Consider the following 24,597-nt stretch of genomic DNA (forward strand, 5'->3'; position numbering starts at 1 on the left):
ACAACATAAATTTTTCTTTAAATATTTCCACGGATAGGCCACGTCTTTCAGGCTTTAATCGAGTGACTGCCGTATTAAAATCCCTAAAAAATGAAACACAATGCAAGAAGCTTGAACGTTAGTGTATATATCTCGTAAAGAGCATTTATTTGAAAGAAAGAAAAACTATCAACACAGGTCTTACCCACCCGCCTTAGGAAGGCAGGACCTTGCGATGTTGATGAGGCGTCATCGACCAGCAACAACAATGGCTAGCCGTGTCGAGAGACATACACGCGACGGCGCGCGACGCCACGAAACAAACGACATTTTACGACGTGTTAGCCTATCCTAACCAGTGACGAACTGGTGTCTTCCATTGCCACGAGAGCCCAATTATATCCAATGAGAAAAGTCTTTAGATCCCACGGGATCAATAAAAGTGTGAAACATCTATCACTTGCTAGTTATGTTTGTTCCATAGATATAAATATATGATATTTTTTGAGAGGATTCTTTGGGGGTTTAAAAGCTTGTTGAGACTTTTTTTGGGGTATTTTATGTTAGTCGAAATGAAACGATGAATGAATAGAGGTCTATTAAAACTAACAATCAACAGATTTAAATCATCATCATAAACATACATAAAAATATTAGAAAGACAAATTTAATAAGACAAACATGATCGAAACAATGGTATAAAACTCCTCAAATATCACACATGTTGCGAGTAAGGAATTGATGTTAAGCTGTTTTAATTACCTGTCATGGGGAAACCTTCTATGCCATAAATATTTTCTATCGAGGGCAACACAAGGTTCATGTATGATAAAAAATGATACAAAAAAAGGATTGTTTTGGGTTTATTTTTCAGAAATACTTATGGTTACCACGCGATCTTTATTCTGACAGAAACTAAACGTAGCAGTTAACTTCAACAATATACTGTACAATAATTGACCATCAGATTAAAATTTCGTATAAACCGCCGACTCCTTCTTGAAGTTCAAGGGCCTGGCAAAGTTAAAGTCACACATAATGTGATACAATTGTTGTAGAGCTGCCCAATAAAAACCCTTATACGTGGGGATTGTTACCCTCTAAACACAATTAGGGGTGTTTTAATTAGATACTAGGTCATCTCAATCAGGAAAATAATATGATAGTGGCAGGAAAAAATGAAACTTCAATGGGTAACTACTGTTTTACATCCTCGCATTTTTGGAGGGAATACAGATGACGTTTAAGCTGTGAGGTACTTAAGAGGGGGAATTCCACGAGACCGAAGGTCCGCAAGTCCGAATTTCCACGAGCCGATGGTCCGCGAGACCGATGGTCTATGGATGGTCCATCGATCGTAACTAGACTTTTTCATTAGAGGGGCTTCAGAGGGGGTCAAAGAGATTGTCAAGGGGGACAATATTGTTTATTATAGGGTATCGCTATATCTTATTATTAAGTTATAATGATCTAAAATTTCATTTGGGGCAGCAGGGGGGGGCGAGACTTTTGAGAGCGGGGCTTTTGCCCCCTGCAACCCCCTGGATACGCCACTGGTGGAGGCCTAGTATCAATGCAAGCCGCCCCAGCCCCTTGCGCAAGTCACTGGTATCCACTATGAAAAGAAATGGCTGTAAATTCTTTTTAATTACGCGCTTTATCAATGTAATATTACCGGTAGTAATATTTGTCTTACCACTATTATAGGCCTAGTATAATAGTTTCCATCTCGCGGGGCCTAGTAATAGTTTCGGTCTCGCGGACCTTTGGTCTCGTGGCCAATAACCACTTAAGAGTGTTGGAGACCACTTGATAGAGGATGGGGAGGGGGTCACTGAGGTGGGGGGGAGATTGAAGGTGAGGGGGTAAATGAGTGCACTTTATCATTCCACTCAAGTAGTATAAAACTTAACGTTTTAGTAAAACTTAACTTAGGTGTGTATGCAGTTAACTCCCCTTTTTCATATTTTTTTTTTGGGGGGGGGGGTGGGTGGGTTAGGCAGAGGCATGAAAAAGCAACTCACCACACAAATGGTTCGGTTTGGTGCTAGAAACAATTTTGAATTTGGGTTCGAGTACTATAGGGGATATGGCAAAAAAAGGGGAGGAATCCTGCTGTAAAATTAACCAGTAAATTTGATTTATTAGAACATCCTCCTCTTACTGAGAACATTTACTCTTAACTCAAATCAGTGGCTTGTGTTACCTTACTTTAAGAAAACATTTCCAGACACCCAAATTCTTCCCTTCCCCAACAATGAGCTACACACATATACACACAATTCCTCAGTCTAAATGCAATGACCTACACGGAAACACACATCCTTCTCAGTCTAAATGCAAAAACAAGAATAAAACTGTAGAACTACCGTACAAGCATTGTAATAGTTCAATCGTTATGAGAATACAATACTTTTGTGACATAGTAACTACTACCATTGCAGTTTTACAATGACGCTTGTGCACAGAAGTCATCAAACTTATGGGTGATGCATCTTGTGCGAGATGTTGTTCCATCCGGCTGAAGAACTGGATATAGCAGTTCCATCGGTAATTTATCATGGTGGAGCACTGTTGTAGATGATACATCACTGGATAAAGTGGTTCCAAAGCTAATGAATCAATGGATTTAGCAGTTCCATAGGTAACACATGACAGTATAGAACAGCTTTATAGGTTATACCAGATCACAGGAATAGAATTTCTGTAAGCAATACACTACAGAATTGATGAGTTATGTCTAGTGCTGTTCCCTTCATAGCACACCTGACAGGGCATCACATCAGAGGACATCACTTGAAAGGGCATCACATCAGAGGACATCACCTGACAGGGCATCACATCAGAGGACATCACCTGACAGGGCATCACATCACAGGACATCACCTGACGGGGCATCAAATCACCTGACTGGGCATGGAATCACCTGACTGGGCATGGAATCACCTGATAGGGCATCACATCACCTAACATGCGATCACATCACAGGACATCATCCGACAGGGCATCACCCAACAGGGCATCACATCACAGGGCATCACGTGATAGGGCATCACATCACAGGACATCAATGAATACAGTATTACCATATGTAACATCATGGTATAGAATAATCTCATAGGTCATACACATCAGAGCAGTGCCAAACGTAGAGCAGTGCCAAACATAACACCTCACAGGAAGATCAGTTCAGGTGATGTAGTATTGGATAGAGCAAATCCATATGAAACAGGTCATAGTATAGAATAATTCCATATGTAATACATCATGTGTAGAACATTACCATAGATTATACATTACATGGTAGAGCTGTATTATAGGTAAGACATCACTGGATAGAGCTGTATCATAGGTAAGAAATTACTGGATAGAGTTGTTCACAGTATTTGAAACATGTAGAGCAGTGCCATATAGGTAATACATCAGAAGGTAGAGCTGTATCATAGCTAATAAATCACTGGATAGAGCAGTTCCATATGTAATACATCATGTGTAGAGCAGTGTTATAGTTAATACATCACATGCTAGAGCTGTATCATAGGTAAGACATCACCGAATAGGGTTGTATCATTGGTATAAATACATCACTGGATAGAGCAGTTCCATATGTAAGACATCATTTGTAGAACATTACCATAGATCATACATTTCATGATAGAGCTATATCATAGGTAATACATCACTGGATAGAGCAGTTCCACATGTAATACATCATGTGTAGAGCAGTGTTATAGTTAATTCATGACATGGTAGAGCTGTATCATAGGTAAGACATCACCGGATAAGGCTGTATCATTGGTAGTACATCACCGGATAGAGCAGTTCCATATGTAAAACATCATGTGTAGAACATTACCATAGATCATACATTTCATGATAGAGCTATATCATAGGTAAGACATCACTGGATAGAGCTGTATCATAAGTAAGAAATCACTGGATAGAGTTGTTCCCAATATTTAAAACATGTAGAGCAGTGCCATAGGTAATTCATCAGAAGGTAGAGCTGTATCATTGGTAATACATCACTGGATAGAGCTGTATCATAGGTAAGAAATCACTGGATAGAGTTGTTCCCAATATTTAAAACATGTAGAGCAGTGCCATAGGTAATTCATCAGAAGGTAGAGCTGTATCATTGGTAATACATCACTGGATAGAGCCGTTCTATATGTAATACATCATGTGAAGAACAGTGATAGAGTTAATACATCTCATGATAGAGCTGTATCATAGGTAATTCATCAGAAGGTAGAGCTGCATCATTGGTAATACATCACTGGATAGATTTGTTCCATAGGTAACACATCACATGATCGGTTTGTTCCAAAGGTAAGACATCACATGATAGATTTGTTCCATAGGTAAGACATCACATGTATGATAGATTTGTTCCATAGGTAACACATCACATGATAGATTTGTTCCAAAGGTAACACATCACATGATAGATTTTTTCCATAGGTAAGACATCACTTGATATATTTGATCCATGGGTAACACATCACATGATAGAATTGTTCCATAGGTAAGACATCACATGATATATTTGTTCCATAGGTAACACATCACATGATAGATTTGTTCCATTGGTAACACATCACATGTTAGATTTGTTCCATAGGTAAGACATCACTTGATAGATTTGTTCCATAGGTAACACATCACATGATAGATTTGTTCCATTGGTAAGACATCACATGATAGATTTGTTCCATAGGTAACACATCACATGATAGATTTGTTCCAAAGGTAACACATCACATGATAGATTTGTTCCATAGGTAACACATCACATGATAGATTTTTTCCATAGGTAAGACATCACTTGATAGATTTGTTCCATAGGTAACACATCACATGATAGATTTGTTCCATAGGTAAGACATCACATGATAGATTTGTTCCATAGGTAAGACATCACATGATAGATTTGTTCCATAGGTAACACATCACATGATAGATTTGTTCCAAAGGTAACACATCACATGATAGATTTGTTCCATAGGTAACACATCACATGATAGATTTTTTCCATAGGTAAGACATCACATGATAGATTTGTTCCATAGGTAACACATCACATGATAGATTTGTTCCATAGGTAACACATCACATGATAGATTTTTTCCATAGGTAAGACATCACATGATAGATTTGTTCCATAGGTAACACATCACATGATAGATTTGTTCCATAGGTAAGACATCACATGATAGATTTGTTCCATAGGTAAGACATCACATGATAGATTTGTTCCATAGGTAACACATCACATGATAGATTTGTTCCAAAGGTAACACATCACATGATAGATTTGTTCCATAGGTAACACATCACATGATAGATTTTTTCCATAGGTAAGACATCACATGATAGATTTGTTCCATAGGTAACACATCACATGATAGATTTGTTCCATAGGTAACACATCACATGATAGATTTTTTCCATAGGTAAGACATCACATGATAGATTTGTTCCACAGGTAATACATCACATGATATATTTGATCCATGGGTAAAGACATCACATGATAGATTTGTTCCATAGGTAAGACATCACATGATAGATTTGTTCCATAGGTAACACATCACATGATAGATTTGTTCCATAGGTAAGACATCACATGATAGATTTGTTCCATAGGTAACACATCACATGATAGATTTGTTCCACAGGTAATACATCACATGATATATTTGATCCATGGGTAAAGACATCACATGATAGATTTGTTCCATAGGTAAGACATCACATGATAGATTTGTTCCATAGGTAACACATCACATGATAGATTTGTTCCATAGGTAACACATCACATGATAGATTTTTTCCATAGGTAAGACATCACATGATAGATTTGTTCCACAGGTAATACATCACATGATATATTTGATCCATGGGTAAAGACATCACATGATAGATTTGTTCCATAGGTAAGACATCACATGATAGATTTGTTCCAAAGGTATCACATCACATGATAGATTTGTTCCATAGGTATCACATCACATGATAGATTTGTTCCATAGGTAAGACATCACATGATAGATTTGTTCCATAGGTAAGACATCACTTGATAGATTTGTTCCATAGGTAACACATCACATGATAGATTTTTTCCATAGGTAAGACATCACTTGATAGATTTTTTCCACAGGTAACACATCACATGATAGAATTGTTCCATAGGTAACACATCACATGATAGATTTGTTCCATAGGTAACACATCACATGATAGATTTGTTCCATAGGTAACACATCACATGATAGATATGTTCCATTGGTAACACATCACATGATAGAATTGTTCCATAGGTAAGACATCACATGATAGATTTGTTCCATAGGTAACACATCACATGATAGATTTGTTCCATTGGTAACACATCACATGATAGAATTGTTCCATAGGTAAGACATCACATGATAGATTTGTTCCAAAGGTAACACATCACATGATAGATTTGTTCCATTGGTAACACATCACATGATAGAATTGTTCCATAGGTAAGACATCACATGATAGATTTGTTCCATAGGTAACACATCACATGATAGATTTGTTCCATAGGTAACACATCACATGATAGATTTGTTCCATAGGTAACACATCACATGATAGATTTGTTCCATTGGTAACACATCACATGATAGAATTGTTCCATAGGTAAGACATCACATGATAGATTTGTTCCATAGGTAACACATCACATGATAGATTTGTTCCATAGGTAACACATCACATGATAGATTTGTTCTATAGGTAACACATCACATGATAGATTTGTTCTATAGGTAACACATCACATGATAGATTTGTTCCATTGGTAACACATCACATGATAGAATTGTTCCATAGGTAAGACATCACATGATAGATTTGTTCCATAGGTAACACATCACATGATAGATTTGTTCCATAGGTAAGACATCACATGATAGATTTGTTCCATAGGTAAGACATCACTTGATAGATTTGTTCCATAGGTAACACATCACATGATAGATTTTTTCCATAGGTAACACATCACATGATAGAGCAGGGCCATATACATTAATCACTGTCTTTGGTGATTCAGAGTGATGTTAATTAATTACATCTGAAGGAGGTATTACTAGAGAAACACACCCCTGATGTATGAGGTGTAAAGTTGTAGTTGTTACATGTTTCAACTCCATTATTACAGATGCACAGAGGATTTGTTCCTACCATCCCACTGCCAGTCCAATGGGCAGTTCATCCCAATGGCAGTTCAAAATGCTTACATTTTCAGACTTAAGACGATATTTAAGAAATACTGCATCTGTCCATTAGGTTCAGAAAAGAATCTGACATTAAAAGATGAGAGCGCAACATTGTTCTGCTAATGATCAAATTAAAAGAGAGATTTCTGTCCAAAATCTCTCAGTTCATGGCAAGATTTCACAGCTTGATGCAAATCGACTCTATAGATGACCATGTGTTGCCAACAGACACTGTTGTGCAATTAGTAAAAATAAAACAGAATTGCTTGTGGCTATTGGTACTCAAACTATGTTCACTGCGGTGGCACTTTGTAGTTTAAGGGTATGTGTTAGTACACTGTTACAGTTACTGGGTATGTGTTAGTACACTGTAACAGTTACTGGTTATGCTACATAACCTCAGCAGCAGTAGCAACCGATACTACTCACTGCAATAATGATCTTTAAGTCGTCTTCTTCCTCCTGACCATGTGATGTGAACTCAAGTGAGTAGCAGAATGCATATTAAACAGCAATGGCAAATAGAAATGTGTGCCGTGAAAACATTACCGAGCTCATTGCAATCAGAATCTCCCGAGAATCTGTCACAATTGTACATTCTTTGTCTACAGCATATCAAGAAAGTGTCTCGAGGTTGGAAACAAATTTCATGTATCATCAGATATACCTGCGGTGAAGCCTTTGATGATTTTATCCAGAATTTAACCATATTACTGAATGCTATTCCCATAGTCCCTAACAGGAGTTAGTTAGACATTACCAACACTTTTCAAAGATGGAAAAATGTTTTAACTCCCTCTTGAGGTTTTATCCAGTTCTACAAACACCGACTGATCGACTAAGAGTGAGAAGAGAACTGACCGGCTGTCTTCTTAAGACCAGGTCTCCATCTGGAGTCGTTTCTTCTTCTCCATCTCCCGTAGATATTTCTCAGCAGCCTCTCTTGTCATCGTCCCCTCTGACTGGAGGATCCTGGTTAGGGCAGCCTCTACATCTGCTGGCATCTGTTTGGCATTGCTGATAGAAAAACAATGAAAGTAGATAATGTCATGAATAGAATCCCAGAGGCAGAAATATTAAAAGGAGAAGCAACTTTCTTCTAGAAATCTTGTTACCATTCAAGAAATACAAAGACATATTCCCTGGTGTTCTTCTCACCAGTTTGACTCTCTTGACTTGAGGAACTATCGCATTGCTCTGTGTAAATATCATGCGGCATGTACCCAGAGTGTGTAGTGCCCACCCGCTGATAAATATCCATACCAACTAACAACAATAAACAACTTCAGCCCTGATTGTGATATGTAAAAACAGGATAGGTACATCTACTATTACAGGAAAAGTTTTCCACGCCTTTCATATTTATCGATGGATAGCACACACGGAATAATGCACTGAAGCACACACTGATTTAATCTGAAAGAAAATCACATTTGAAAGTTTACCCCAATCTTCACCCCCACCGACCAAAGAAAGTTACATGATATATGAACATGTTTGTGATGTCACCAATCTACTTTGCTGCCAAACATCAAGCCCCTGTTGAACTGCATACCCACTAGAACACTGTACAGCTACCTACAAGCTAAACCAATAGGTGTTGAAATAAGCCTTCTAAAGGCTTCAACAGCAGCCATTCCAAATTCATTTGAACTGTATTAACTTGCATTGTTGCTATTATTTAATACTTGTGTTGCGGGTGATGGTATTCGCAAAACAAAATATTTTGCTCATAATCATCTCAGTGAATCATCTACAACAAAACAACGAAGTCACAAGGTCATTTCGATCTGATTAAAATATATTCTTACCCAGCAACGAAGAACCAAGCCCTCTGATGCTGTATCAGTCTCCATAGCAACCCTCTCTGCTCCTCCATCTTATGTTGCACATAAATCTTTTCTTCCTGAAATAGATGAAATGATCTCCATTAATATAAACATTTTTCTCTAACATAAAAGAACACCACGAACGTGAAAACCAACAGGTGGTCGATTTTTTTTAATGTGTTTTATAAGAAGAGGTGTCCATCCATCCCTTCCCTTGGCTACATGGATTGTTATGATATATGTCAAGGGTATACCTCTGCAAAGAAGCATATAACAATGAAGGCATGTTCATGAAGGCCATAAGATACACCTTTATATGCAGCGACTTTACGCTAGGAGATGTTGTGACCTTTTGCTTTTTTGAACTTTTTCAATTCTTCAAATCAACCTGTTAGGTATATCTCAATGTCTTTGACGGCTCTGCCCACTCACCTTTCCAGGCTGAGCCCCCCCCCCCTCCAAACCCCATTAAATTGCTTAATCCCAGATTGTAAATGCTGATTCGATACCACTGACCACCTGACGCAATATTGGATACGCCCTAGTGATGATGCCTAACAGTCGTTTAGGAGTCTTCTGGGATTAATAGATCTTGTACAGAAACAATACTAATTGCTGTTTGAGGTTGACTGATGAACATTCTGCTTAATAATATTATGGAAATCAACACTGATATTATTCTTACTGATAGTCCATGAACTTAAGCAAAACCAGGTTAGACATGTCACAGAAAAGCTGCAGCAGCTGCAAAATCCTGCTCAGCTGGGATGAGGCGAAATGAAACAATAGGAATTACCCTCTGCTGACCAGCAGTGCCTAGCTTGTGTGAGACGGTGGAGCAGGTTATATCCTATGTGGCTTGGCTTCAGGGAGGCTGCAGCCCCCTCAGCCTTTTACTTTTGACATGGTACCCTCCATGACTTCACAAACTTTTACTTGTATTTCATGAGGTTCATACATGTACTGAAATTTCAAATGCCTATTGGAACTTGTAACATAATAATTCTAACCATCACTTAAAGCATTAAACCAACTGCAGTAAGATCGGCAACGGCCGATTACAGATAAGTTTTGCCCAAGTAGTCACCCAATTTCAATTTACCGATTGTTGAATAAAATATTGTCCAAGAGTTACAGTAAAAGTAAGATGCATCTCTAAGGAAACAATGCATATTTTGCATTTCACCTTCCCTGCATGATCACATAACATTATATCCCTGATGTGCTTTTTGAATCTGTTGATATGTTCACATTTGAAATAAAGGAAACAGTTAATGTTTCAGATGTTAAATATTTAATAGTTAGCCAGGTGTCTTATTATATATTTGAATTTCACAAACCAAATAGTTGTCTTTGATGAAATGAAAGTTGAGAGAATTGTAAGGAATGTAACAGTTTGAGTAACTTTTATACTTTCCCCAAGGTTAAGTGTTACACAATATATAACTTATTAATTTCCACTGGTTCTGTAGTTTTGTCACTTGCCTAATGAATATGCAGCAATTGACTCTCCATGACAACCAGAGTTGTAGTGAGTCCATTTCTAGTACCTGTAGTATTCTAGCAGAATTCTCAGAAGTGGTACTCACCCTCATGTGTTTGTTTCCATACTGGTTCTCCGGGCATTATGCATATACACTAGTGCAACATTATGTAATCATAGTTGTACTTAGAGCTTTGTTCTCACAACAAGAGAAATTCTACTTGTACTTTATACTCACACTGTTGTACTCATACTCACACTGTTGTACTCATATGCACGCTTTTGTACCTATACTCACATTGTTGTACTAATACTCATACTGTTGTACTGGTACTACAAGTCTGATGGCAACTGACTTAAAATGCTAGGTTTGTAATAATTTAACGGAAGACCTACGCCAGTGATACTGAGATAGTAAGTGAGTGATTCATTATGTTGATTGGATGTATGCACTGATGGAAAATATTGTTACATACGTTCTCACTACAGCTGACTACACCTGGTTTAACCTACATGCATTGGTATTTATTCAACATCTCCTTGTCAACAATTGTGCAATGAATGATGAGGCTAGCATGCTAGCCCCCTGATGCCCCCCACCACCCCACCCTTCCCTTCTTAATACTCATGATTTCAAGAATATTAGACCAAAGCGAGATATATCAAACTAAGCTAACCAGACTAAATTTGTTTAAAAATATTGGAATTTGTTATTCCTTTATTTGGGGTGGGGGATGGGGGATGGGGGGAGATGGGGGAGGGAAGAGAAAAAAAAAAGGAACAGAACATTCTGTGAACAAAACAAATCAAGCTAACTAAGACCTATCCGCTTTATGCCAAAAGTTGCTGCTATCTTCACATGTTTCATATTTTATATCAATTATTTTCTCATAAAGTAGGGAGAATCTCAAACCAAAGAATTGCTACTGAAAACAACAACAAAGAGAATCTTTGAAAAGGACAAAGAGCCCTACCAGTGAATGATCAGTCATGTAAGCAACAAATTGCCAAAAATTAGTTAGCACTTTACCCTAATGATACAAACTTAATAACAATAAAACAACAGTGGTAGATAAGAAGGACTTTATCAGCACAGCTTTACATTTGACGGTCGTAAGATTTGCTAATTAGTCCCAGGACGTCAACGTCAATCAAGGACGAAATTTCACAGGAGACAATGCATTGGCAATTATGCCATTGTTCTTTTTCATTGCATTTTATTTTCTAGGCATGAATATTTTAAGTGAATATTTTACAAAGTTAAGAAGGGAGATCTACGAAATTTAAGCAGTGACTTTGTTCAAGACTTCAGCCAGAAAGGCTTTAATAAATGAGAGTGGTTTAATCATCCATAGCATTTCATAACAGATTTCACCGTCATGCCTTTGTATGATTTTGGCTATGTTTCGGTACATATATATGATGTGAAGGTACAATGGACCCACCATTAACCTACAAGTTTAAAATAAAATTGCAATCTATGAGACATAGAAAACTCTTAAACTAGCTCTTATGCAAGGCTATAGTCATTGCATCATCTGCATCTAATAGTCATTGCATCACTTCTACAAAACAAATTACATTGAAGTTGTGTTCATGGCTTGGTGTGAAAGGAACTTAACCTAGCCAACACAAAAATTTGCTATTATGAAACAGAAAAATTACCAACAGTAACAATGCCATACCTTAACATTTTCCATACTATGTTTTACTTTAATTTGTATTTACCTGGTCTCTAGAAAATGCAGGAAAGACTTGGAGTTTACCACTGTCGGTCAACGTGGCCCATTCACTCTCGCAATAGAAGTCCTTGAACTTACTGCGACATCCATAGAAGAGTATATTTGCTAAAGATTGGTGGGAGAAAAAAAGAGAAATAATCATGGAATGAACTGAGATTATCTACTGCACATGACTACTCTCAATGATACCTAGCCACATACAGCTGAAGACTTGGGAAGAGAGTTGCCATAGTGAAAATGAACATCTTTATAGAATGCTACGTACAGAGATGGAGAACCTTTTCCAAGACATTACACTGTTGTATCTTACCTTTGGTACAAAGTCAACATGCAGAGAAAGTCAGTGATTTCTCACACTAATATAATAACTACAATATCCAACTCACCTGTAACGTTTTCACATGAACGTTCGTTAATGAAACTTCTGAAGGGCGCCACCCCTGTACCGGGTCCTACCATTATCACTGGTATAGTGGGATCCTGAGGGAAACTGATGGTGCCTTTCCTTGTCCATATGGGAACCATTTTATCCTCTAGTGATGAAAAGAGGGAAGAAAATAAGTCTTTACATAACTAATAGGCCGAATTATTTTAGGTAATTAGGTTAAAAATTCACCATGGTGAATCTTATTGTGCCTTGCACTGATCGCATTAATTACTTCTAATGATAAACTCCTACAGAAAAACAATGAAAATTGGCAAACTAACTGGGAAATGTTAGATACTGGATAAGAGCAAAGGATTTTTATATGCTAGAATGGGATTCGAACCATGAATTTCTTCGCCCTAGTAATTTACATCATTTTATCGAAAGAAGGCTGAAAACTCTTGCATGAGTTCCATTCTCTCGTTTTCTTTGGCAACAGAAAGGTTTGTTTTGTTTACCAGCACTCTAGAGATCGAAAAATTCACTGCAAATCTTTGGGGACCTGACGAAACCAATTAAAACAGAGACTGCACCCAAGGCCAAAGACCACATGCAGAGCTGCTATGAACAATAACCTCAACATTTTAAAGTTTTGTTTTTTCTATCTGTGTTTCTGATGTTCTTTTTGTCAAAGTTGAAAAAAAATTAAACTTTCAGTTTGCAAGGCTGGGATATTTAGATTGTAGACTGGGATATATGTTGCTAAATAAGCTTTTATCTGGGATATTTATATATATATTCTTTTAATCTTAAATTCTAAAAATAAGGTGTAAGTCTAGGTAGGCCTCTTTCAAACCAGAGGGCCAATTGGCTTTGTGGTGATTCTGCAAAACTGCCTATCAAGTTCAAAGTTCATCATAGCTTCACTTAATGCAGTGATTGAAAACTCATTTATATACATTTCATTTATCATTTATATACAGCATGCTCGTTTCCCTTTTTTATCCAATTTGGAATATTGGAGCCTTTGTCATAACTTCCCCATTCTTTCAACACTTAATTGCTTATTTGTTATTTTTCTTTCACTTAAATTTAACTAAATATGACCTTCTCACTCCCCTAAATTTTAGGTCTTTTAATTTTAATTCCTTTCTTAAGTTTTACTTGTAGAGGCTTCCTAGTCATAAAATATGAATATGAATTTGGAATAAACTGAATTGACATGAACACACATACACACCATCATCGCATTGGTTTCCTTTGCCATTGGCACAGAATCCAAAAGGCACTAATTTTTTGTGACTTCATCAAAATAGAAAAAGCAAAGCAAGGTCTATTTGACAAAAATTGTAGCTTACCCCAAGGACAACCAGCTATATTTCTAAAACAACATTCACATGGCTTCATATAAAGATAAATATTATGTTAACGAAGCAAAAGGTCATAGTAGAATCAACAGCTTAAAACTGATAAGAAACTTAGTATATACAAAAATCTGAGAGAAGAGAGAAATTATTGGCTAGAATGGAGTGATCCTTGGCCCTTTTTGGGTTAAATTAATGAAACTGGGGTTTGATCCCTGGTCTCATTGTATGCAAATTTCTGCAGCTTATGACTTGAAGAAATGGTTAAATAAGTATTCTCACCAACTAAGAAATAGATAGCTCAGTTTGTAGATCACATGACTTGTAATCCGGAGGTCACCGTGGCCTGAACGAAAAAAAGAAACCTTCCTCTTTTCTCGAATTTGAAATTGTAATCACACAAGGGTAGGATTAGATGGGAAGCTTATTAAAAATTACTCACTACCTTTGGTAATGTTTGCCAGCCAATTGGAACAGAGTCCTTCCCTTGGTTTCACAATCTTGGTTTGGTATTTCACAACTGCCATCAAAATGTGGAGTTCCCCAGGGTGTGCCTAGGAGACAGCAAACAAATAATACTAAGTATGGAATGTGTCCACACTCTAAATTATGAACAAATGTATCATTGATTTAAGTAATTTCCCTTAAGCCATAAATTCAATGGTGTATGCACAAAATGAAAAAGTAAGGTTGAGGTAACTAGGTGCAGTACATTTGTCTTAAATGATAGCTGTTAGGGAAATCAATTAACTCAACACATTACAGTATATGGATCTTAGTGCATTTCAAATGATAGTTTCAGTTTGTAGCATGACTAATCATACCAATATGAAAACTACATGTTGACTCATAACTCAATATGTATCAGCACTTTCATGTACATATACAGGATAGTACTTGATACACAGACTGACTTGACTAATCATACCAATATGAAAACTACATGTTGACTCATAACTCAATATGTATCAGCACTTTCATGTACATATACAGGATAGTACTTGATACACAGACTGACTTGACTAATCATATCAATATGAAAACTACATGTTGACTCATAACTCAATATGTATCAGCACTTTCATGTACATATACAGGATAGTACTTGATACACAGACTGACTAGTTATAGCAATGTAACAGGTACAGTTATATTGATTTATGAAACTCAACACATACTAGTATATGCTGCTACATACTGTATGTTTGAAATGAGAGTTCTCCACTTTAAAATACAACTACAAAACAAGAAAATAATTCTTCTACAGGAAGTAAGTGCTCAGCCTAGACATGAAACCTCTACATGCAACTGCACTTAAAATATCCCAGCATCCATGTGCATTTAAGCTGATATTTATGTTTCATCTCAATCAGGAACAACAAGCAGTAAAAAAAAAATGTTTTGTTGCTATAGATTTTTCCTTATGTTGAACTCAAATGACCTACAGTATGACCTCCACCAGTTGTTGATAGGGCACTTGTACTAACTGTAGCCTCTACAACTATCTTAAAGTAAATGCACCAAAAAACACACTGAATAACCAAGCAATATTTGTACTATTGTTTTATTTGGACTCTTCCTTGTCCATCCAGGGTTCAAAACTATTTGCTAATCATAGGAAACAACTAGTTAGGAAGAAATCTTTGAAACTTATGCACAGCGTTCTAAAATCTAACTCGCCTGCCTCCTTGTAACTTAGACAGCAAAAACGAGGGTGCTGTGCAACAACAGGAATACCCATCCACTCACCAAAGGAGATCTACTTCCAAAATATGAAGTTTCCCCCAAGTTGTCCTTTCTTGAGTTTACTAGGCTTTCAGACTTTGTTCTCTGTTGTACTATAATAGAATTTTGATCACCAATAAAACACAATCAGTTTCTTATACCCTCTGAGATGAATCTACGTCTAAGTACAAGGTGATATTACAATACGTATTTCACCTCACTCACAACAGACAGATGTGAATTTTTTACCTTTGGAGATGACGCTATCGAAAAAGCTCTGGGTTGTATTGGAGGAATTAAATCAAACAGATACTGCAAAGGAATCGTTGAGCTGACATGTGGGAAATCTTGGAGCACTTCTAAAGTAGTCCTCCTTGGTCTGTTACAGTAGGCATAAAGGTCTTGCTGAAATTTGAAACAGCAAAATTAATCCTGAAATTACTTCGTTAATTTGTACATGTAAAGTGTCTCTTGAAGCAAATGACACAATAAAACTTGCAACCCATCCTCTCCTCCCCCTGCCTCCCACCAATGCATGAACAACTTCATTTCCAGATTTTTCTCCATCATTTTTCTAGTATATTTTTACACTATACAAAAATTTATTATTTCTCAAACTTCACACCAAAATGTGCTCCTCAGATTTGAAGACTTTAAACTTCATTAAAAACGATAAATGCAATAAAAGAGCATAAATGTCATTTCACTCCATAGTCCAAGAAAGCAAACAAATCTTGTTTCCTGTTATAAAGAAACTTTCTCTTTTATCCATGGAACTAAGATTAAAATACCATTACCATCAGAGAATCTGTACCCAGAGGGGTGTTATTATCAGGAGCTCCTGTTTTCAAGGTTATATCATTATCAATCATACTGAAATGCTTCATGCATGAATTGAGTAGAGTGGTGTGTCCCGGACATACTTTTCATGAGTGGCAGAGGGAGCCTTAGTTTATATTGTGTCGGCATCTTTGATATCTTGAACATCTAACATAGGTCCTTATTTAATTGTCAAATATTTGGACAACTCATGAATACCTCAAGGCAGTCATTGAGAGACAGAGAAAGGGGGGTGGGTGGGGTTAGTCTTATAATAAGGTTTGTCAGCTACTGCTCTCCCAAAGACACCACTTCCTTCAACTTTTGAACCAAAGAGGGGAAGAAATTTGCTTATTGGGGAAATATAAACTAGACCTTAAAAATTCCCAAAATAAGGTGAAATGCGCTTGCAACATGGTATCCGTGACAGCTTCTGAATATTCATTAGCATGGTTGGTATTAAGTTTGTGAAGATTTCTGTGTTCACAACAGAGCTCTCCAGCAACCTAGCCATGGGAGTTGTCATATGTCCTTATGTGCATGATCTTTACTGTTTTGAAATCACTGAATCAAAGTAACATGATTGCTTGAAGGTGCATCATTCACAAGTTGTGAACATGCCCGGTGAGTATGTAAGCAGATGTGCTGGATTAATGACTCAAAAGTTCCACTAGTTCAGTTTCGTCTGACGAAAGACATGTTTGTGTAAACAAAAGCTAAGGTGTTGATAAAGACAGTTTGTTGGACTGGAAAGTTCCGAGAAATGTTTCAATCAATCTCTTCTTTAATAATTATTGACAAACTTACGTTGATTTACTCATAATACTGCTATATGAGATTGCTGCTGGTGATTCCATGTTGATGGTACTAATACTCACAGCAACAGCTTGAGTAGTTCATGGAACTAGATAGGGCCGATATGACAGTGCCCTCTGTTGATTTTGTTCGAGAATGGAGAGCCCCATTATTTTCGCAGTGGTCCAGTCTGAGCATGGAACTGTAAGCTCACTCGAATACCACAGTATCATGTCAACATTATGACCCCCTATGATAGAGGTTGTTGTATGTCAAAGCATATCCAATGTAAATATAATTAGCTTTTCTTTTACATGTTTGACTGACATACGTATGTGAATCTATTCAGAATAAAAGAGCCAATTTTGTTGCAAGTAGATATCTGACATTTGTTACACCCACCTGACCTTCAGCAGAGGAAAATTCCAACAATTTTTCCTTCTCCAGATCATTATTTGCATGATAAGATAACAGTTCATAGAAAGACCTCCTTGGGATGCCATTTATGTCTAAATAGTGTGTGACAAGATGTTTTATGGAGCAGTGCCTCGGTATCAGCCACTCTGGAGGAAGACTTGAATCTGGAGAAAAAACATTAAATGAGAGAAATATGACTGATACTGCATATTCACGAACAAGATGACTCTATAACAGAAACCAGAGTCTTGAACCAAGCATGCAAAATGTCGCCTGAATATGCAAAAACGTTATTACCCAGTGAAAATCATTCTCTTTAAATGAGGACCTCTGATTCACCTATACATGGCTAACAAAATTTATAGAAGAAAACATGGCGTTGCTACTAATAAGCAATAACCGACCAAGTGTAGTGCTAAATTTTAATACTTGTATTGCTATCAACAGAGATCTTCCAAAACGAGGAAAATAGAATAAAAGAAAAGGAAATCTTTGATCCGTGGATGCTAATGATATTGCACATGTGATCTGAATACAGAGTTATTACTGTCAGTAGAATGATAAGTGTGCTAACCAAATTGCCACAGGGTCTGAGGTTGGCCTTGACTAACCCCTGTGGACATTTTGAAAAAAAAGTTCATATTAAAAGGCTATGAACAGACATCTCATAGTGAGGATTTCTCCAATGTGCATCAACAGTTATGGTTTGTAGGTCATGACCAATTAAGGGTAAGTCTTCCATTATATATCAGGCAATGCACGCTGAATCTTTACAGCATACAGGATATAAATACAGGATATGAATACAGGATATACCATACAGGATATACAGTTGACATAGGCAATGGTCCATAAAACCCTCTATTAAGAGAAGAATATCGTGCTATCTCCACTCCAATTTGCAGTATTTTACAATAAGGGTTATCTGAGATGCAATGCCCAGTATATATATGCGATAATGCGAGTAAAGTGTGCTCTGAGTAAAGTGTAACATGCTGCACAGAATTATTAAGTGTTCCAATTCTTGTAGCAGTTTATAAGGCTTGGAAATTTGTCTCTCATAAAGTACCATGGTTTAAAAACTGCTGTACAACTTTGTACTTGTACACCAATATGAACATTTTGCATAGCATTTTATAATGCGATATTTAATATATTATTCCCTGTGCTGATGAAAGTCATATTCTAGATAATCCTTAAAATATGAAGTGAATACAATGGAAAATAAAACAAAACATTTGAAGAAATAAAAAAGAATAAATAGCAAGATGGTGTTTTTACCTGGGTCATTTGATTCTAGAGAGAAGAGTTGATCGGGATCTAAATTAAGCTGACATATAAAGGCCTCGACAGATTCTGGACTATTACTTGGTTGAATCATAACAACATCACCTGGAGAGTACCTTTAAAGGAATATCGAGAAACAGCCATAAATGTAAATATAACAATATAACATTGGGTTGTTCAAAACAAAAATTTATCATTCATTTAGTGTTTCTTTTGTTTTCAAATTACATTCCTGAAATGGAAATGTTAAGTTATATATTTCGATAGACAACAGTATTTTTACATTACTTGTTTTATAAAAACAAACTTTTGCAGTGCAAAGAATTGGATGCACATGATTTCTATTGAAGTGTATTGTGGGAGTCTTAGCACAACTCATATAAACCAAAACGTGTGTGATACTGATGTAACTATTAACCATCACATAAAAATTATTACCATTAACAAGAAACTGGTTCGACGATTAAGATTCGAAATATTGATCTTCAAAATTTGAATATTTCTTACTTGATATTTGATGCTTTAATGTCAAACTTTATCAAGCGAACATCCTGGAAGTGATCAGGAGCTGTTACTCGTTCGTTGGAGATGATACTGGCATAGAATGGTCCGTCGGAAGATGAAGCAGTATGACCGCCATTCTGTTGTCCTGATGTACCATTAGGAACAACACTGTCATTTGTAGGTAACAAACATGCCTTGTACCTTGAGGAAGGACTGCACAATGGAAGCAAGCCCAAAATATTAACAGTAGTAACTCTCAAGAAAAACACGTTTAGAGTACATATATCTCAATTATGCGGTGAAAAGTGTAAATAAACACTACTGTGTCGTAACTTGCACCATCGTATTGAGATTGAGATTGAGATTGAGATCATCGTATTAGTCCAGTTATACTAAGAGTGTGTCAATTATCCCCATTGTTCCAAAGTACCTCCATCATACTGGGGCTGTGACACAATCATATTATTACATTGATAACAATATTATATAAGTTATCCCTATTGTGTCATAGCTACACTATCATACTGTCCTGGTGATACCATGGTAGTATTGCAGTTATACTGATATTGTGTGATACCAGTATAATGTAAGTAACCACTATTGTGTCTAAGTCACACCATCATAGTGTCTCAAGTGTAGTTATAGTGTAACAATCGATCTCATTAACTCACGTGACATTAGAACTTATGATCTCAACACCGGCTGGTAATGGGTACAGAGCCAAGACCTTATCCCAGAGAGACGTTACCCAAGGATCAACAATAGCATCAGGTCTGGAAGAGATTAGCAAATATGAATTACTAATGAATGGCAAAGGACAATAACAGTACACATATTTATTCATGTGTTAATGTTTTCTGTGTTACTCAATATCCTCCAGCACCCAATTATCCACACACTGTCTCTAGGAAATATTCATAGGAATTTTTCTTCATTGTGGAGAGACATATGTGAAGGAATATATCTTTTAGTTTGTGGAAATGCACTTTATATCGGATATATCCATACAATTAAGCCTAGATATTAATAAGGTGCTCTCAGCATGCTGGTATTATACACAGATTCCAACATCACTGAAGTTTTATCTGCATTGGGCTTGCTTGCTTTCTAAAAGTCTCAAAAGTAAAACTAGTTTTAAAGCAAATTTACAGAAGCTTAAAATCCAAGCTCTTCGAGATCTTCCTGACTGCTGAGCTTGACCAACTTGGCAATATAGAACAAAATGATTCCACTAATAATAATGTGCAAATTTTGCAGTATTTTCTAGAAAAAACACCTTCTTCTGGAAACGTTTACAAAGTGTAATTTCTTTTATAATATAAACACAGTTTAACTGATGTTTGATTCATTTTTGGAATTTTTTGTTACTAATTACAACTATTCAGCTTTGTAATCAACCAACAGCATAATAAATACTCTTGGGATAGGAAGTTAACCATTTTTCACAACATACCCCAGGTCATGCTGATCATCAGCGAGACCAACTTGTTGAAGACTACTGGCTCCAAGCTGAAGAAGTCGTCTGTACAAACGTTTAGCAACAAAATTAAATCTGAAGAACATGGAATAAAAATCAGAACAAATTGCTGTTACATCAAGTTTTAAACTATTACAGAAATGGCATCCATACTAATGTCAGTAAATATGAGAGACGAGAAGAAAATTTAGAACTTACTTCACCACTTTAAAGTATATTACAACTAAATAAACTTATCAAAAGGTAAACAACCATCCATAATTATTTCATATTTTAGTAGAAACAGCAAAAAGGAAACATGAAGAGGAGATAGTGAATTTTCTATATGTTTTTTATTACTACTGGGTGAAGTATGTGATGAATATCTCTTACATAAAAGTAAGGAATCTAGCCGTTTCTTTTTTTTTTTTAACGTTTTGTACTTCTTCAACTTCTAAAATAAGACTTCAAGATATGAAACAAAATGTAGATGTTATTGATAAATTAACAGTTAGTTTACGATAAAAAATGAAGTACAACAACGTCATTGAATACATCATAAACAGGTATCGTGTTCACCAACAGCTCGACAGATTACAGAAGGTGTAGTGCTCCCAATTATCATCCAGCTGATCGGTAAACAAGGGAACGTATAACTTGGTTCCCAGTGAGCAGAGGAAAAAGGGCTAGCTCATACCTTTCCTATTGTTGATAGGTATATCAAGAAGCTCATGAGAAGTTTCAAGGCAAATATTTACAACAAGAAACATAGACATTGTTTTGTAAATTGAGTATAATGGTCTGATTTTTGCAGGTTGAATTTACCATAATTTAATTAAACATTTTCTACTTACTTTGGGTACGACGAGTCACCAAGACCAAGAACTGCAAATTTAAGTCTCACCAAGGATTCTTTAGGAAGATCTTTCCTTAGCAAAAATTTCCAAAATTTCTACAAGAAACAAAGAAAAATTCATAGGAATCAAAGTGAGTTGCCATCATTGTTAAAGCAAGTTTATATAGCAAGTCAGCTACAGTGATTTCCATAAAGTCCTAAAATTATTGGTTATCTGAAAAAGGTTGCAATTTTTTTCCTGTAACGAGTCAGATCCACATTTTACTCTATTACATTACAAGAAGAGTCTTAGACCAACCTTTTAAGCCCACAACCCAGGAGCTTCCATGAGGATTGAGCCAGGACCCACCAGACCCTCACCTCCTCAGAATCGATGTTCAGAAGTCATGCAGGTTTGCTTGGATTATGGATGGTTTTTTCCAACATCTGGGTAAATTCTAACAGAAACTTTAACATGTCGCATTTCTGGGTCAACCCCATGGTTTGCAGACTGTTGTCTTATACTACCCACAAATTAAACAAATTTAAATAACCCCAGTACAACATCAGTGGCATGTAAAATTCACAAACTGAATATTCGGTACTCTTGAAGGAAACATGACAGGTGGACAGGGAGCTACAGCAACCAATTGCTACAGAGCTAATGAAAAGTAAGAAAATAACAATGACAGACAAAGATATCCCCTCTCCCCCTCTCTTCCCCTACCCTCTTCCCCCAAGAAAAAATTAGACTGCACAGTTTTTACTGTTGCATGAGAGCTATCAATTTATACATACCCTCATATTGTCCGGTTCATCACCTTGTCCTGTTGTAGCGACCACAAAGACTGCCAAAGTCTCTTGAATCAAGTTGGACTATTTAGAAGAAAGGAAGAAGCTCAAATCAATGCCACACTTCACAAAGATAAGGAAATAGAAATTTCTGTGAATCTAACATGCATATAAATCTAATTCTAGATGTCAAATTACATACCCTTTATTTATAAGATAGTGTCAGAGCTGACGAGGCTCTTTGTAAACAAATATACTGACACTTTCATATGCTCAATTATGTGAAGATATCAGCGCCCAACTTCAGACAGATTGTATAAGGGTTACATCATTCTGCACCAAGTTTATGGTGACAGAATATTTGAACATAGATAGATTGTGCCTTGGAGATAATTGTGATTTGTACAATTATACTGTAATATTCATATCTAGTTTCAGTATTTAGTAAACGGTAATGCTTCAGATTTCTCTTACAACATTGTAACTGTCCAATGGCATCAGCTTCACTGCAAAATGTCTTCTCTTTGCATCTCTTCCCAACCTCTCAGCTACATCTTGTGCGGTTCCTGTCTGACTTCCAAACAAGATGCATAATCTAGTGGAGGCTTGATCTCCCATTCCTGTTATAAAGTACGTAAAACGTAAGCTGAAAGATATCAAAGATTAGAAGCAAATATTAATGTACATAATGTTCGAAGAATTACCTTGTCTGTTCATGCATATGATGGTTGGCAGGACAATGAAAAATCAATTAGCAATTTAGCACGTTCGAAAGAACTATGGCACACGTACAACTCAACTGTTAAAATCATGAAAATTACAAACATGGATATTATAATTGGCAAATTGGTACCACCATAAAAGGAACATAAATTATTTAAAGATGAAAAGAAATTAAGTAGGCTACACAGGAATGAAAGTGTTGTGCACAGAGATTAACCAATTTCTCTATAAATGCTTTAGACATCTGTAACAAATAAATAGATCCAGTCACGGGGGGTTATTATTTGTTAATACGTCGAAGAGTTTATTTCTTTCAAACTTCAACGGAGTCTTACAAGAGAAATCGAAAACGTCTTGGCTTTATAAACTTAAATCACACGATAGGTATAAAAACACGCCTTGACTTTATAACAACTCTGTAATAACTGCCTCCCAATCCATTCCAAACCCTATTTAAAGAAAACACGCACCATTCAAACAAATCACGCACTCCAAGCGATACGCACAACCGACGCACACACAAACAATCCCAACACCCTCACACACGCACAACTGACGCACACACCAACTCAATCACATATTGTAACAACATCATTAATTGTTAGGGGAAGAAATATTTTTCTCCACTTGAGTCAGCATTTAATTAATATTATTGGCGAAGATTTTTTAAGTTTCCGAGTTGCAGTGGTGATGCTAAACAACTTGGCTTTGACTCCACCCAAAAAAAGAGAACTTCTGGAAGTCAGGGTATTCTATAAATTGTACCTTAAGACTTCCGTGTGCAACTCTCTTACAATACATACCAGGCTGAATCCTAAAACTATTTGTCCAGACGTTTTAACTTAGGGAAAGATAGGTCTGCTTAATTAGCAAGAAATGTGGAATAGTAAAGGCTAATTAATCTTAACGTTAGTCCTGGTTAGGCCTAGGCTAGTGCCTATTCTGAGATGTGGATCCCCCGGCATTCAAGTCAACCAAAACACCAATTTCGCGAAAAGTTCCGTTCAATTGTAATTGTTAGATTAAATTAGCAGTGAAATAGAATTACTTTCAAATTAATTCAAAAGTTTGTCCAAGAAAGCAGTTTATGAATGATGTACCTCCTGAGTGCTGTACTTTTTACCGAACCTGAGCCGTATTACTAGACTATAATACTACAGTACTAGAATGCGCAGACGATAGCGCAGACGATCGCAGAATTGCTGTTTTGAAATCAGATTCACATAT

General features: G+C 36.5%; 2 protein-coding genes and 1 long non-coding RNA gene across 5 annotated transcripts in view; 1 reads left to right on the plus strand and 2 right to left on the minus strand.

Annotated features, from left to right (window-relative positions):
* LOC139963513 (uncharacterized) lies at positions 1–7,115 on the plus strand. Its single transcript, XR_011791591.1, has 3 exons — positions 1–4,343; positions 4,604–4,827; positions 7,007–7,115. It is a non-coding gene; the product is annotated as an uncharacterized lncRNA (long non-coding RNA).
* LOC139963509 (LIM/homeobox protein Lhx9-like) overlaps positions 1–8,144 on the minus strand; it is a 109,346-nt gene extending 101,202 nt beyond the window's left edge. Inside the window, exon 1 of the mRNA XM_071964339.1 lies at positions 8,094–8,144. The gene's annotated coding sequence lies outside the window, so the exon portion shown is untranslated. The remainder of the gene's footprint in view (positions 1–8,093) is intronic.
* On the minus strand, positions 6,944–24,583 carry LOC139963508 (NADPH-dependent diflavin oxidoreductase 1-like). 3 transcript variants are annotated; one of them, XM_071964334.1, is made up of 15 exons: positions 24,471–24,583; positions 23,122–23,293; positions 22,654–22,731; positions 21,875–21,972; positions 21,018–21,116; positions 20,236–20,337; positions 19,568–19,777; positions 19,055–19,176; positions 17,759–17,937; positions 15,992–16,147; positions 14,460–14,571; positions 12,673–12,819; positions 12,273–12,391; positions 9,044–9,138; positions 6,944–8,249 (listed from the first exon to the last, which is right to left on the minus strand). In XM_071964334.1, the coding sequence occupies exons 2-15, from the start codon at positions 23,263–23,265 to the stop codon at positions 8,105–8,107; spliced, it is 1,806 nt and encodes a 601-aa protein (XP_071820435.1). In that variant the 5' UTR covers positions 23,266–23,293; positions 24,471–24,583; the 3' UTR covers positions 6,944–8,104. The 3 variants fall into 3 exon arrangements, with proteins under 3 accessions (XP_071820435.1, XP_071820436.1, XP_071820437.1); XM_071964335.1 differs by having other exon boundaries at positions 24,419–24,559; XM_071964336.1 differs by having other exon boundaries at positions 6,945–8,249; positions 14,463–14,571.
* Between the last annotated feature and the right edge of the window lie 14 nt (positions 24,584–24,597).

This window comes from Apostichopus japonicus, chromosome 22 (genome assembly GCF_037975245.1).
Source record: "Apostichopus japonicus isolate 1M-3 chromosome 22, ASM3797524v1, whole genome shotgun sequence".
Taxonomy (NCBI): domain Eukaryota; kingdom Metazoa; phylum Echinodermata; class Holothuroidea; order Aspidochirotida; family Stichopodidae; genus Apostichopus; species Apostichopus japonicus.

What these genes read in the sequence shown, in the direction of transcription:
- LOC139963508 (XM_071964334.1), bottom strand. Translation starts at nt 23,265, where the DNA reads ATGGGAGATCAAGCCTCCACTAGATTATGCATCTTGTTTGGAAGTCAG. An exon ending in ATTAAAGCATCAAATATCAA is followed by an intron (nt 19,177 to 19,567) that starts GTAAGAAATATT and finishes ATTCCTTTAAAG; the next exon opens with GTACTCTCCAGGTGATGTTG. An exon ending in GGCAAACATTACCAAAGGTA is followed by an intron (nt 12,820 to 14,459) that starts GTGAGTAATTTT and finishes TTTCATCACTAG; the next exon opens with AGGATAAAATGGTTCCCATA.